The sequence below is a fragment of the Carettochelys insculpta genome, chromosome 24, assembly GCF_033958435.1.
Source record: "Carettochelys insculpta isolate YL-2023 chromosome 24, ASM3395843v1, whole genome shotgun sequence".
Lineage (NCBI taxonomy): Eukaryota > Metazoa > Chordata > Testudines > Carettochelyidae > Carettochelys > Carettochelys insculpta.
In genome coordinates this window covers 4,488,160-4,501,198 of record NC_134160.1, presented here as the reverse complement: position 1 = coordinate 4,501,198, position 13,039 = coordinate 4,488,160, and the positions used below count along the sequence as shown (strand labels likewise).

Here is a 13,039-nt window from a genome sequence, read left to right as displayed (position 1 = left end):
GACTCCTATCAACCAGACTCAGAGAGCTCTGAGACACAAGAGCTCTTGAACAGTGCCAGGTTCACACCCCATTTCAGGGCAGAACTGTGTCCCATAGGGGTTTATTCTTCAGCCTCATCTGGAGTGATGCAAACTATGGACTTTCCACCATTTCCCTTGAGAGACTATTCCAACATCTCGTAGTCAATCCACTGCACAAACATACTTTTAAATGCCAAGGCACCCCTTGTCTGAGACCCGATTGGAGATTGCTGTGCCTTGTAAGTCTGACTTATAGTTCCAGGGCATATAGTTTTATACAGGCCCTCAGCATCAGGGTGAATTTCACCCCCTAAGCAAAGAACAAATCCAGTGACATGGGGTGCAATTTAAAAGACTCCCTTCTAGAGATGGAGCAAAGCTGGGACCACATGTAAAGCTGCACTGGAGAATGAGAAACAGGTTGAAGATCAGGGGGTCTCAGGTCCTAATTGTGATTCTAACAGAAAACCTCTGTCTGTGGCCTTGGGAAAGTCATTTAACATCGCCGCCTCAGTTTCACCATCTGGGGTTGGCGATAACAACCAGGAGTTGTGAGACTCAGTTAATCAAATGCTTGCACACATTCAAAGCATCGTCACATGCGGGATAAACTCTAAGTATTAGTGTTCATTCAAATCGCCACAGCTTTCCAGGTTCTGATACAAAACAAAAGATTAGCCCAGGAGCGGCCAACTCGCGGCTCTTGAGCCGCATGCGGTTCTTTGAGCCACTAACTACGGCTCCTCCTCTGAGACGTGCACCAGCAGTGCTGTCTGCCGCTCTTCCCAGGCACCCCAGTGCTTGGTAGAAGTGTGTGGTGGCAACCACGGCGGCTTCCGTGAGTCGCTGGCATCAAGTCAGAGTGGGCAGGCTGGGGGTGCCTGCCTCTGGGGTAGGAGGAGGGCACTGAGCCACATAATATAGATTTATTTTTTAGACAGACAGACAGACGTGGCACTTTGCACTCAATCCGCGGCTCTTAGTCCCTAACTGGCCGCCCACCCCAAAGTACCTCTTGGCTGTGTTTTGTTTGGGTTTTGTATTTAAACCTATACCTCACCACATGCAATGTTGCCAGTCCCATAATCTCTCATTCTGTAGCATCTCTGGTTCAGCCCCCAGCGGGAGCCTCTTTCTAGCTGCAGCTTGCTTATGATCATTAGTTTGTGTTCACTAATTAAGAGGTGAGCCACAGGAAGCACTTTACCTCTGCAGGAGGGCAGTGGAAAATCCCAGGAGGCACTGCTTTCCGAACTGGCATGGCAAGTGAGCAACGCATGTCCCTCCAAAAAGAAGCCTGGGTTGCAGCTGTACCTCACTTTGTCTCCAATGCTGAACGTCGCCCCTTGCCGGATCCCATTCTGGAGTCTTCCGGGATTCCCACATGTATGACTCGGTAAAACTGCCAGAGAGAAAGTTGTTCCAGGTTAGCCACAGATGGCAAATTCCACTGCTTCAATCCAGATGAGACACCCACCTTATTTTGCCCTGTGTTTCGTAACGAAGTTTCACCTCATCGGGTACAGGACCAAGCAGATACTTAAATGACTGGCACATCTGACCTGCACCATTCCAATGCCAGAGCAAAGGCATCACTAAGAATATAAAAAAAACCTATGCACACTGGCCTTAACATTTACCATATTGATCAATCCACGAGCTAATCGAGCCTGGTACGTTATCTTCCCTACTATGTTTCACAAAGGGGTAACCTCTCAGTAACTCACCCAAAACAGTGCCAGGCTTGGAACAGGAGAAGCATATTCCTTCCCAATACCTGCAAGGAATCAAGACACTTTCTCCACCCATTTTTGGTATTTTCAGGGTAAAAATCTCTCCATGGACTATGTAAAATGCAGAAATACTATGTTACTTAATAGAATTCACCCCATGGGGCACAAATTCTTCTGCAATGCAGGTAGAATTGTGGGAGGCATTATATAAAATGGTGAAGCCTGAAATTAGCAATTACTCTGAAAACAGTTCAAACATCAGCATTGTAGATTTCACATATACGCATGGGAGCTGACTTGCTGGGCCCCCAGGCAAGGTGTGGAGGACCCAGCTCCATGCTCCTGGAAAGGGCGAGACCTCGGGTAGAAGGCAGTCTGGGCCTGTTTGTAATGCCATGGCAGTGCTCCTCCCCAGCTCCACATGGCTGGGGTCGGGGGGGAAGTGCTGCAGTCTAAGCAGGGCTAAGGACTGACTGCCCTAGGCCCTGCCCTCCTGCCCTAGGTCCTGTCCCTTCTGGCTGCCTCTCACACCTTGTCCCAGAGTCCATGGTGGCTGTCAGCTCTGCTGCTTACATACCATCCCCGCTCCGCAGTAATGAAACACAGAAGGGAACCTAATGAAAATGAGTTTCTGTTTCAGGGCCAGAAAATGAGTTTCTGTTTTAGTGTTTACTACACATTCAGAAATTTTGTCCAGGACATGCACCAAAAAGGATGAACTTCCGAGAGCACACCATTGAGACTGAGATCCTGCCAAGGAGAAAAGTGAGACTAACAGCAAAATGAGATGCTAAGTACGCACCGGGAATAGCAGAGGAAAACAAAGCTGGAACGGTGCACAGCCAGGTGAAATGAAGTAAACATTCATCACGACAGATTTAGCCACTGTAATTGGCATAATGGCACCGTGCCATAGAAACCCAGAACCAGCCGGTGGAACCTGCGTCAAATCACTTCAAACATAACTGCATTTAAATCAGTCAAGATTCCTGCAGGAATGAATTCTGTGCCCCCCTCTGCAAATGGACACTGTCCAATGTGGCAAAGATGAGAACAGATTCGGCTATAATGAATATAAAAAGGTATTCTTTTTACAGAAGCTGCTGGAGAAACAGACCAAGTGATTTAACTAGGTGTTTACACTGCATTTAGCACAATGGGACCCTGATTTCAGTTGGGGCTGTTGTAATACAAATACTATTACTTCCAATAATAACGGTGTCACCGCCCCGTGCCTCAGTTTCCCCCAGAATGCCTCTTTAAATACCATGATGATGAACACCTGTGTTGAAACACACATCAGGCAGAAAACAGAGAAGATGATATGCACAATCATTTGGAAAGCACTTAGAATTAAGCACTTTACATTAAAAATGCACTCAGGCATTCACCAACAACTCTGACAGATACACGAAACAACTGTGGAGTTACTATGTTCAAAAGAAATGCACAGCTGGAAGTGGGCTATTGTTAAATATGCCAAATGGTTAGAGAATTAGTGTAGAACTAATGTTTCATTTTCTGCAATGATAGTCAAAGACCCAATTTAATTAAATTACTAATGTCAAAATTTTTAATGAACCCACTCCGCTTTTGTGCTCTCCCTCTTTAAAATTAATGACTGGGACATCATGATAAATACGAATCTATCATTTTTAAAAGTCACTCTCTAACACTAGCTGCTCTGCATTTAATGAACTGTGAAAAACCGGACAACCCCAACCCAGGGTAAGAAAAATGCTGTTTAGGCAATGAATCAGTTTCCAAAATCTCTTAGAGGTGATACTACTGTTCATACTGGGTTGTACCTAACAGCCAGCCACTTTTATTGCCTGTGAGGTTAGTAGAACTGTATTATTCACCTTACCCAAATGTCACACAGAATAGTAGTATCAGAGCACTATCAAAATCTTGCCCATTTACCAATTCCACCGTAGATTGGCAACATGGATTTTTCTGCCTGTAAAAGAGGCTTTCCTACCAATCAACGTAACATTTTCCAGTGGAGGTATGGAAATGAACACAGCCACAGACCAGATTGTTGCATGTGGACTTAAAGCTCTTGGCTTTTGTTTGCTTGTTGTAACTAAATGTCTGTTTTCTCCACGTGATAAATGGATGGCAGTTTGATTTATTTACCTTGGTTTTAACCCACTGCCAAGCTGTAGCCATTTTTACGCCAGGAAATGAGGATGAGGAGTTAATTACTATTGCTATTATTCCAGTAGCATTTAAATGGCTCAGCCAAGACTAAGGCCCTATTGTTCTAGGGACAAATGCACAGTAAAACAACAGCACTAAAGAGCTTATAATCAAAACAGACAAAAGGGGCAGAAGGTGACGTGATTTGTATGTAGGAGGTGACACAACAGAGCAGGAGCTGAGTCAGGAACAGAAACTGGAATCCCAGTGCGGTATCTTACCTCCTCTACAGACCTGCCTCTCAAAATCAGCTCAATTACTGCTTGGGTTATGTGCAGCAGTACAGAGGAAGAGGAAAAGCTGTGAGTGGCTATTGGCCAATTGCCAGCATTAGCTGGTTACACCTCACGTCCTCGTTTCCCTGCCATTGCAGGCATCTCAGAAAATGCTGCACCTCTGATTGTCTCCCTGTGGCACGTAACAGTCTGGTCTCCTATGAGCTGTAATATTTTGTGTCATTTTGGCTGTTGGACTTAGCGTGTGAGCACTGCATGGTATGGGAGGCCTCTGACGTGCCAGAAGGCCAGACCAGAGGGTGGCATCTTCTGGCCTTAAACGCTACGATTTATCTCATGAGCAGAGAAAGAAAATCCTCCTAAGACAAGCTATTAAACTTCAGGTAAGGAGAAGGTCAGCCAGGCCTAAACATCCCATTCCAATTCCCTCCGGCTTTCCTGTGATTCTGCAGCGTAACCCTGAGTCCCCTGGTCCTCCAGAAACAAACTTCAAATTATGTTGTACATACTGGCTGCTCCCCGGCTCTGACCCCTTCGCTGGCCTCCTCGCTCCTCCTGCTCTGTTGTCCTCATCTGTAGGCATTCATTCTGGTTTCCTCAGATTCGCCCCACCTACGCACCTGCCCTCATTTCACTGCCACTCTCTTCTCTCCCTTTGCCTCCCCTCTTCCTCCTGCCTCCCTGTGAACATTGTTTCAGTCTGGAACAGGCTCCCACATTCTGGGTGCCCTGGGTCCTGCATTTCCACCTTCAAACCCTATGTTAGGCCCACTTAAGAGTGGCCACGATGAGTCAGACCAAAGGTCCACCCAGTCCAGCATCCTGTTTTCCGACAGTAACCAGTGCCAGATGCCCCAAAGGAAGTGAACAGAACACGTAATCAGTAATGTGACTCCTCCCCTGAAAAACAGAGGGCAGGGACAACATTCTTACCCATCCTAGCTTCTGATGGACCTAACCTCCATGAATTCATCTAGTTCTTTTTTGAACCCTGTTAAAGTCCTGGTCTTCCCAACATCCTCTGCAAACTTCCTGTGAAAAGCCACCCCCCCCCCCCCCAGCTAAATTTATCACACCCAGGGTTGTAGATCCCAATCCAGGAAGTCTCTCACTGGTTCCTGTTATACATGACCTGCAGTGGCAATACAGATTTCAAGGGAACCAGAAGAGGTCTGAGCGCCTGCTACTTCCAGCTAAGCACAGCCCTTGGCAGAGTTCACCCCAGCTGCATGACACCCCCGACCCTTCACTGTCTTCACTCCTCCTGGGTGCCATTCCACATTCATTTTTTTGCTACACTGTTTTCAACAAGCTCCACATGGGTCTCACCCAGTTTTGTTAAGCATCGCCACGCCAAGCGCTTTCAAAAGAGAGCAGGAGTCACAGCAGCCGCAACCTGCTGCCTCTGCTCCTCATTCCAGTTTATTCAAAATTAATTAGTAGTTTAGGAGTCATTAGCTGTGACTTGGCGCATTCTTGGACACAATCCCACAATCCCAGGCACATTCTCACTAGCTGCATCAGCCTTTCCTAAAACGCCCACAGCTCCTTTCATCAGCTCAAAATATAAAAATAAAATAAAAAGATGCTTCCCATCCTGTTTGTCATGAGAAACATTAGAACTATTACACCATTTCAGGTAGCTTCAAATGCTAAGAACAGTCTCCTTATTAGCCATTCAAATTAAATGTCTCTGCTGGCTCCTATTCAGATAAATCCACAAATCTATTTTCTCCTTTTACATTTCTCAAATACAAAGTAATTCCAACACAGAATAGATTGAACTACTACATTCTACATGATTACCCTATTTACAGAGGTTAAAAAAAGAAGAAATATTTTCACGGCCTGAATTATCTGTGGTCGTTTATGGCAGTGATATTTTCATGCCACGTGGTACTCCATGATGCGGGAGCATCTTTGTATGATGCGCCCACCACCACCAAAATCTTTCAGTTTCTCTTGGCCAAAAACTGGCCAACAGGAGCCGAGCAATTGTGCCGCATGTTCCCTGCCACGTACTAAATATCTCAGCGCCTACTGGCCAGAAACTGCAGAAAGCCACAGGGAGCAACTAGCCACTTTGAGTGGAGAGCCGAATTAAAACACTTTGGCTACATCTACACTACAGTGATCTTTCGAAAGAAGTTCTTCCAGGAGGGCTCTTCCAAAAAAACGTCTTTTGAAAGAGTGTGTCCACACACAAAAAAGCAGATTGAAAGATCGATCCGCTCTTTCGATAGAGACGGTCCACACAACCGCAGCTCTTTCAAAAGGATGAGACAGGGATCGAAAAATCTGGCGCTATGAGGACTGCTCTCTTGAAAAAAAGGCCTGCGGAGCATCTATACGTGCTTTTGGTTTGGAAGAAGCTTTCGGAAAAGAGGTGCTCTTTCTGATCCCGGAGCAGAAGAGGGCTTCTGGAAGAAGATACACATTCTTTCGATTTCGGATCAAGAGAGTACATTTTGTGTGTAGACACTCCACATGTTTTTTTGAAAAAGGGTCAAATTTTCTGAAAGAACTTGCTAGTGTAGATGCAGCTTTTGTGGGCCAGATCTGACTCACCCCCTGGACTACAGAACAGTGAGTAAATAGGAGGGTTAAAATGATTAGAAACAAAGGCGGGCGGGGGGGGGCAGTTCCTGTGCGGAAAAAAGCTTTTCTTTGGCTACCTGAATGGTCCCTATCTCCTTTGGCAGATTCCCAGGAGTGGACCCTTGCAAATGTATTCTTGCTCGTGATGGACAAACCAATGCTTCCAGAAGCCAAACCAGGGAGTAAACTGAATTTATGATTTCATATATTGCCTTTTCCCTTTCCACGCGGGTGAATTATGATAAGGAAGGTTAATGCCGACAAAAAGCCCATGCGCCACTGAAGTACTATACAAGCCATTTGCTGGGACAAGGAGTAAATCTCAACTTGGGTGAAGAAATACCTTTGTCTCTTTTCCTTGCCCACAACTTTTCAGCCAGGTGCTCCTAGGGATGTTCTAGGGTCCTTTTATGTCTATCATCTCCATTGTAGTGTGATCTGGTAGAGCTCAGAAGGACATTTTTAAACCTTCAGAAAAAGTATTACTGTGTGCTCCAGAAAAGGAAATAAATGGCATCTTTTTCATTTCATTTTATTCTTTTATGTCATGATCCATGTCCAGTAGAGCCAAAAGAGATAAAGCTAAATGGGAATGCTTTTCTCCCTCTAATATTTCTTTGTTCACTAAACAACAGTCAGATGCTTTGGGGTAATAATGAACTCAGGTGCTTCCTCATCCATCTAATTTTGGTGCTTTTGGGCAGATCCATACTCAGTTTGCAATTTCTCTTGCTGAAATGTCCTGATGCAAGCTTGGCATTATTTTCCAAGAGCACCATACAAATAAATAAGGAGTATGTAAACTGACTCAACCAAAAGAAGAACTAATGTATTCTGGAAATAGGATTTAATTGGGCCCTATCTATATCAGCTCACTGCGTCCACATTTTCCAGTATTTTTTTCCTTCCTTCTAGCCATTCCATGACAAGGGTGTGGACAAACCTGTCAGGATGGAACAAGTGGCCTGGACACCTTGGCTCATCTTAGAAGTTGCCTTCCACTTGCCTTTCCATTCCCTTGTAACTCCTGGATTCAACTGGAGTAGGCATTAAAATGCCATGGGAAAGGCGACTCTTCTACCCACTGCACCTCTAAGATCCTCCACTCTCTCATCTGGCAACATCTGAAGTCTTCGTGCCAGTGCAGGGACTGGCTGGAGCCCTATAGCAGCCCCTGGGAGCCTGGGGCCAGAGTCACAGGGGATGGAGGCTGGGGCTGCAGCAGTCCCAGAGCGCGGGGCTATCTGGTTGCAGAAGCCCTGGACCTCCCCTCATCCAGCAAATTCTCTTGTTCGGGATCTGTCAGGTCCTGAGCATGCCAGATAAGAGGTGCTGGAAATTCGAAACTGGAAACTGATCAGCACACAATTAGCTTACACCATCTGTCATCACACAATGGTATCAGCGATGACACGTTTTCTCTATCAAAACAAAAAGCAGTCAAGTAGCACTTTAAAGACTAGCAAAATGGTTTATTAGGTGAGCTTTCGTGGGACAGACCCACTTCTTCAGACCATAGCCAGACCAGACCAGACTCAATAGTTAAGGCACAGAGAACCAAAAACAGTAAACATGTTTTCTCTGTGCTTTGAAGAAGAAATAACTGTTCTATTCCACACCCACCATTAATTATCTATCCAGGCACTTATGGAACCCCAGCTATCACGGTATTTGTGTGTCTACCAAGTAAGCATGGCTTTATGCTCACAAATGCCTTCCGAGATAGAAGAAATAACCCTTTTCTATTTTACAGATGGGGAACAGAGCAAGGGAATGTTAACAACTCACCTGATACTGTACAGGTCTGTGCCATTTGTGCACAGAACTCAAATCGCCTGAATTCTACTCCAGTGTCTTATCACAAGCCCCTCCTTTCCAATTGTGGACTTTTAAAATATATCATTGGAATACACAGCACATCACAGCACCAGACTGCGTATGTCAAGAATCAAGACCCTAATGTTCGCTTTGTCTTCTCTATGGTTTCCTAAGACAACAATCTTAACCTCAGTTCCACAAAACACTTAAAGCAGGTGCTTAAGACCTGTTCTGTGGGACTGAAGCACACATTTAACTTTAATGCATTCCTGATCAGCTGACCTATGATATTTCCAAACCTCCATTCTTTAAAGTTTTGCCTGGATCACTTCTGAGGCACCAAAAGCTTCACTGCATTATGAAATATGCCATTAGAGATGCAACACCTGACGTATTTTGACAGCGAATTGTGCCCAGAAGCATTAGACCCCTTTCCTGCTTCAGCGACTAAAGACTTGAAAGAAAACAATAGCACATTTGAGCTTCCAACAATTTTCTCATTAATATAATTTTGCTAGTATGGGTCCCAATCCATCATTCCATCCTTATTCAACAAAGCACTGCAGCACATGCTTTAATGTTACTCAAGTGCATAAGATCCATGGGCTTAAACGATTAATACACAAGCATACGTGCGTCACTGATCTGGGGCCATGAACAATCCCACTGAGCTAAGTGAAACAGATTATAGGAGTCTTACGGATGTACAGTCCTGAACCCTTAGGATACAAATACAAAGCACAACCATCCAAGAGTGCTAGTACCTATCCACGTTCAAGTTGCTTCCAAAGGCTCATGAAGGCAATGCATGGACACAGTCACCAACCTGCACTTGCAGAACTGTCCCTTCCTTAGGCTATGTCCGCGCTACCCTAGAAGGACAACCCACACAGGGTTAATCTTCCAGGGCTCAATTTCACACTTCTGGTAGGGATGCGAGAAATCAGCCTATCAGTGGTTGGTGGTCGACTCCTTAACTCCTGGTGTCTCGTGAGGAGTAAGGGAAGTTGACAGGAGAAACTCTCCCATTGGCCTTCTACATTGAGGATTGCCAGGTAAGTTGATTGCAGATACGTCAATTCTGGCTACACAATTACCGTAGCTGGAATTATGTATCTACCATCGACTCACTTTCCCTAGTATAGGCATAGCCCCAGCATAGCCCCACTAAAAATCACCAGCACTGCACAAAAGCAAGACAGCAGAAACAGGTCTGTCACAACTCATCCAATCATCAAAGAGAAAAAAAATCACAGATTTCCAACAATCAGTTTGCCATGATAGGCAGGATTAATGCAATCCTGCTTTATGAATCACATTTTTAAAATCATCTTTTTTGAGCACTTCCAGCCAAGGGAATTAAACATAATAGCACCTGCAGAAAGGTCTCCAGATATGTGACAAGGAAGAAACCACAACATTTAGGACTCTTAACCTGTTTGTTATTTATTCTCCTGAATTCAAATGTAATCACCTGGCTAAGATCAGAAGAAAAAAAGTCTGGCCAGGAGGAAGGCACCCTCTGAAGCTCTACCTCAGCCACCCATCCCTGGAACACAAATCAGAGAACATTTGCCCCACATCAGCTTTCAGGTGGTGCTTAATTCCCATTAATTAAAACTGATCTTACTTGCTCGTCCTGAATCAGGATGGGTTCTTGAATTATTAATTTTAAACATGTTCTGCAATCCCACTACCTTCAGAGCATCTCAAATACAAGCTTACAAGTAAGCATGTGATTAAGTGATTTGTTGATGAGCAGCGGGCTCAAGAAGGGGTTTGAATGCTCTGAAGTGAAGTCAAACAGATTTATGATAAAATTAACAAAATTAAGTCAGCTTGCCTTATTATTTCTTACATTTTTGCTCAGGGCCAACATCTTCAAGATAAATCTTCAAGATAAAAAGTAACAAAGATAATCATCAGGATAAAAAAATCAAATCCTGTATTCTCTTTATAACATAAAAGGCCAGTCACAAAGAGCAGGTACTGAGAAGGTTATCGATACAGGAACCAAACCACCACAAAGGTACCACTTAGCACTTAGAGACAGCAGCTGCCACCTCTGTATTTAAAATGTCTCCCCACGCCCTTTATGCATAACACTAGAGCGAAGAAAGGGTGTGAGACTCAGAAATCCAGATCTGAAGTGATTCCATCTAGACACTGGGGGCCAGTGTTGATTCACTTTGCATTATGCTGGAGAATTTCACTTTGACAAGGGACACTTCATTTTGTAAAGAAACCACTTAAATCCTTCCAACATTAGGGCTTACAAAGTTGGCCTCGTCACTGACCTTCTCAAGCTACCGCCCAGTTGCAGAAGAAAAAAGTACTGTCAAGTACACTGATAAAAAAAAATGAGAGAAATTATCGATAATTTTCTTTTACCGTTTTCTTTTGCTTGGATGGAGTAGGTGAAGCAGTGCCTGTCACAGAAAATGAAAAATAATAGAATCATAGAACAATAGAGCTGGATGAGACCTAAAAAAAGCCATCGAGTCCAGCCCCCTGCTCTAAGCAGGACCAAACCCATCAGATCAGCCCCACCAGGGCTTTGAGGTGAGACTTAAACACCTCCAGGGACGGAGACTCCACTACTTCCCCGGGTAGACCATTCCAATGCTTCACCACCCTCCTAGTGAAAAAGTTTTTCCTAGCACTCAACCTTGACCTTTCCAACCGCAATTTGAGACCATTGTTCCGTGTTCTGCCACCCGTCATCACTGTGAACAGCCTCTCTCCAGCCTCTTTGCAGATGGCCTTCAGTAAGTTGAAGGCTGTTATCAAGTGCCCCCCAACAAAGCTTAAAGCTAGGAACATCAAATCCAGAAGCTGGATAAGATTCCCACACACCTCTGCCACCCTACCTCAAGCCTTGACAAATGCTCCTTCTATTTCTTTCCTTCCATGGGTGGAATAAATTTTGTGGTGTGTGCCAACGTGTGTTTCAATGTGCACCACCAATAGAAACACACCCTGCCAGCTGTGGGCACTCTGCTAATCAGTTAGATAGCATTTCAATTTCTCCTGGGCGGTAGCCCAAGAGCTCAGCTTACAGGGAACACTAGCCTTGACCTGCAACACCTGCTTCTATTTCCGCCCATCCATTCCTGCATATTGAGGAATTTCAGGTCTCACCTTAAGCACTTCCTGTTGCTCCAGTTCTGGGCCTCCCATACACACATCCACCGATGCTCTTCAATGCTAACCTGCAGCACTTCCCATTTCAACCATTCTCCTTCAAACAGCTTAGAGAACACATCACAACCCTTGCTGGCTGCAGTCCTCCACCAGCAGGTGTACCTCAATATTGGCTCACAGTACCTGTCCTTTACCAGTCATGAGCTGCCTACGTCTCTGGCAAAGCATCATCCTTTCAGTCCTTACCTGCAGTCGTCCTCTGGTAGCAGACCTTTAGGACCAAGACAAAATCAAACTGAGTTTTCCCATAATCTGTGCAGCCCCTTGAATGGGGATAAAATTATTCATGTAGAAGTAGGTCCTGAAACTGCCACAGTCCTACACATCTGGGCCACAACTACATGAGCGGCTTTTTCTGGCAAAAGTGGGTTTTTGCCGGGAAAAAACACAGAGCATCTACACAGCAAATGCACTTTGTTGACAGCGTGTTGACAAACCCAGCACGTCCGCTGGCAGTGTTCCACTTCTCCCGGTTCATGTATAATGCTTCTCTCGACAGCGTGCTGTCAGCAAAACATCCGTGTAGATGCTCTGGGACCCTTTTGTTGACAGACAAGGCTTCCAGTTCCATTCTGTCAAGCGAGGGCGGGCACTCTGGCTGCTCTCTGTCGACAGAGCAGATTACTGTTTCAATCTACTTTTATGAAATCTGTCGACAGAAGTTTTGCCAGGAAATCCCTTCTGACAGTAATTTCTGTTGACAGAGGCTTCTCACGTAGACATGGCCCTGAGATTTTAACTTCCATGTAAGTACCAACTCCAAAATTATTTCACTCTAAAGACAAAGCAGGCCATACCAACACCTTTCCTCCATAGCATTTATTGAACTTCTACCATTTTCTTTTTTCAACCTTCGTTCATAACTCATTCTCTCTTACTCATACACCTATGTGCATTCCCGTTCATCTTTTCAAGTGCTGAACAGTTGTTTTATGCAGTGCAATGGCCAAAATTAGAGGCATTATTTTAACTAGAAATCTGACCACAACATTGCAAAAAATGTCACATTAGCTGAATACCAAATCAATGACCTAATACATTTGACTTGAGAGTGTGTGCCTGGAAGTGGTGGAATATTATACTGAGCAGTGGGAAAGTCATTATTAATAGCTCACTGAAATGCTGAGCTAGTAGTACAAACACCTGACACTCAGTTGCAGGAAGCTAAATAAATTTCACCAAATGGGCCATGATCCCTTTTAGCAATATGTACCTTTCTCTGTCACT

General features: G+C 44.7%; 1 protein-coding gene across 1 annotated transcript in view; it reads right to left on the bottom strand.

Moving 5' to 3' along the window:
* CSMD2 (CUB and Sushi multiple domains 2) overlaps positions 1-13,039 on the bottom strand; it is a 575,415-nt gene that overhangs the window by 409,755 nt on the left and 152,621 nt on the right. Inside the window, exon 4 of the mRNA XM_074976068.1 lies at positions 1,229-1,423. Coding sequence (XP_074832169.1) covers positions 1,229-1,423 — 195 coding nt within the window. The remainder of the gene's footprint in view (positions 1-1,228; positions 1,424-13,039) is intronic.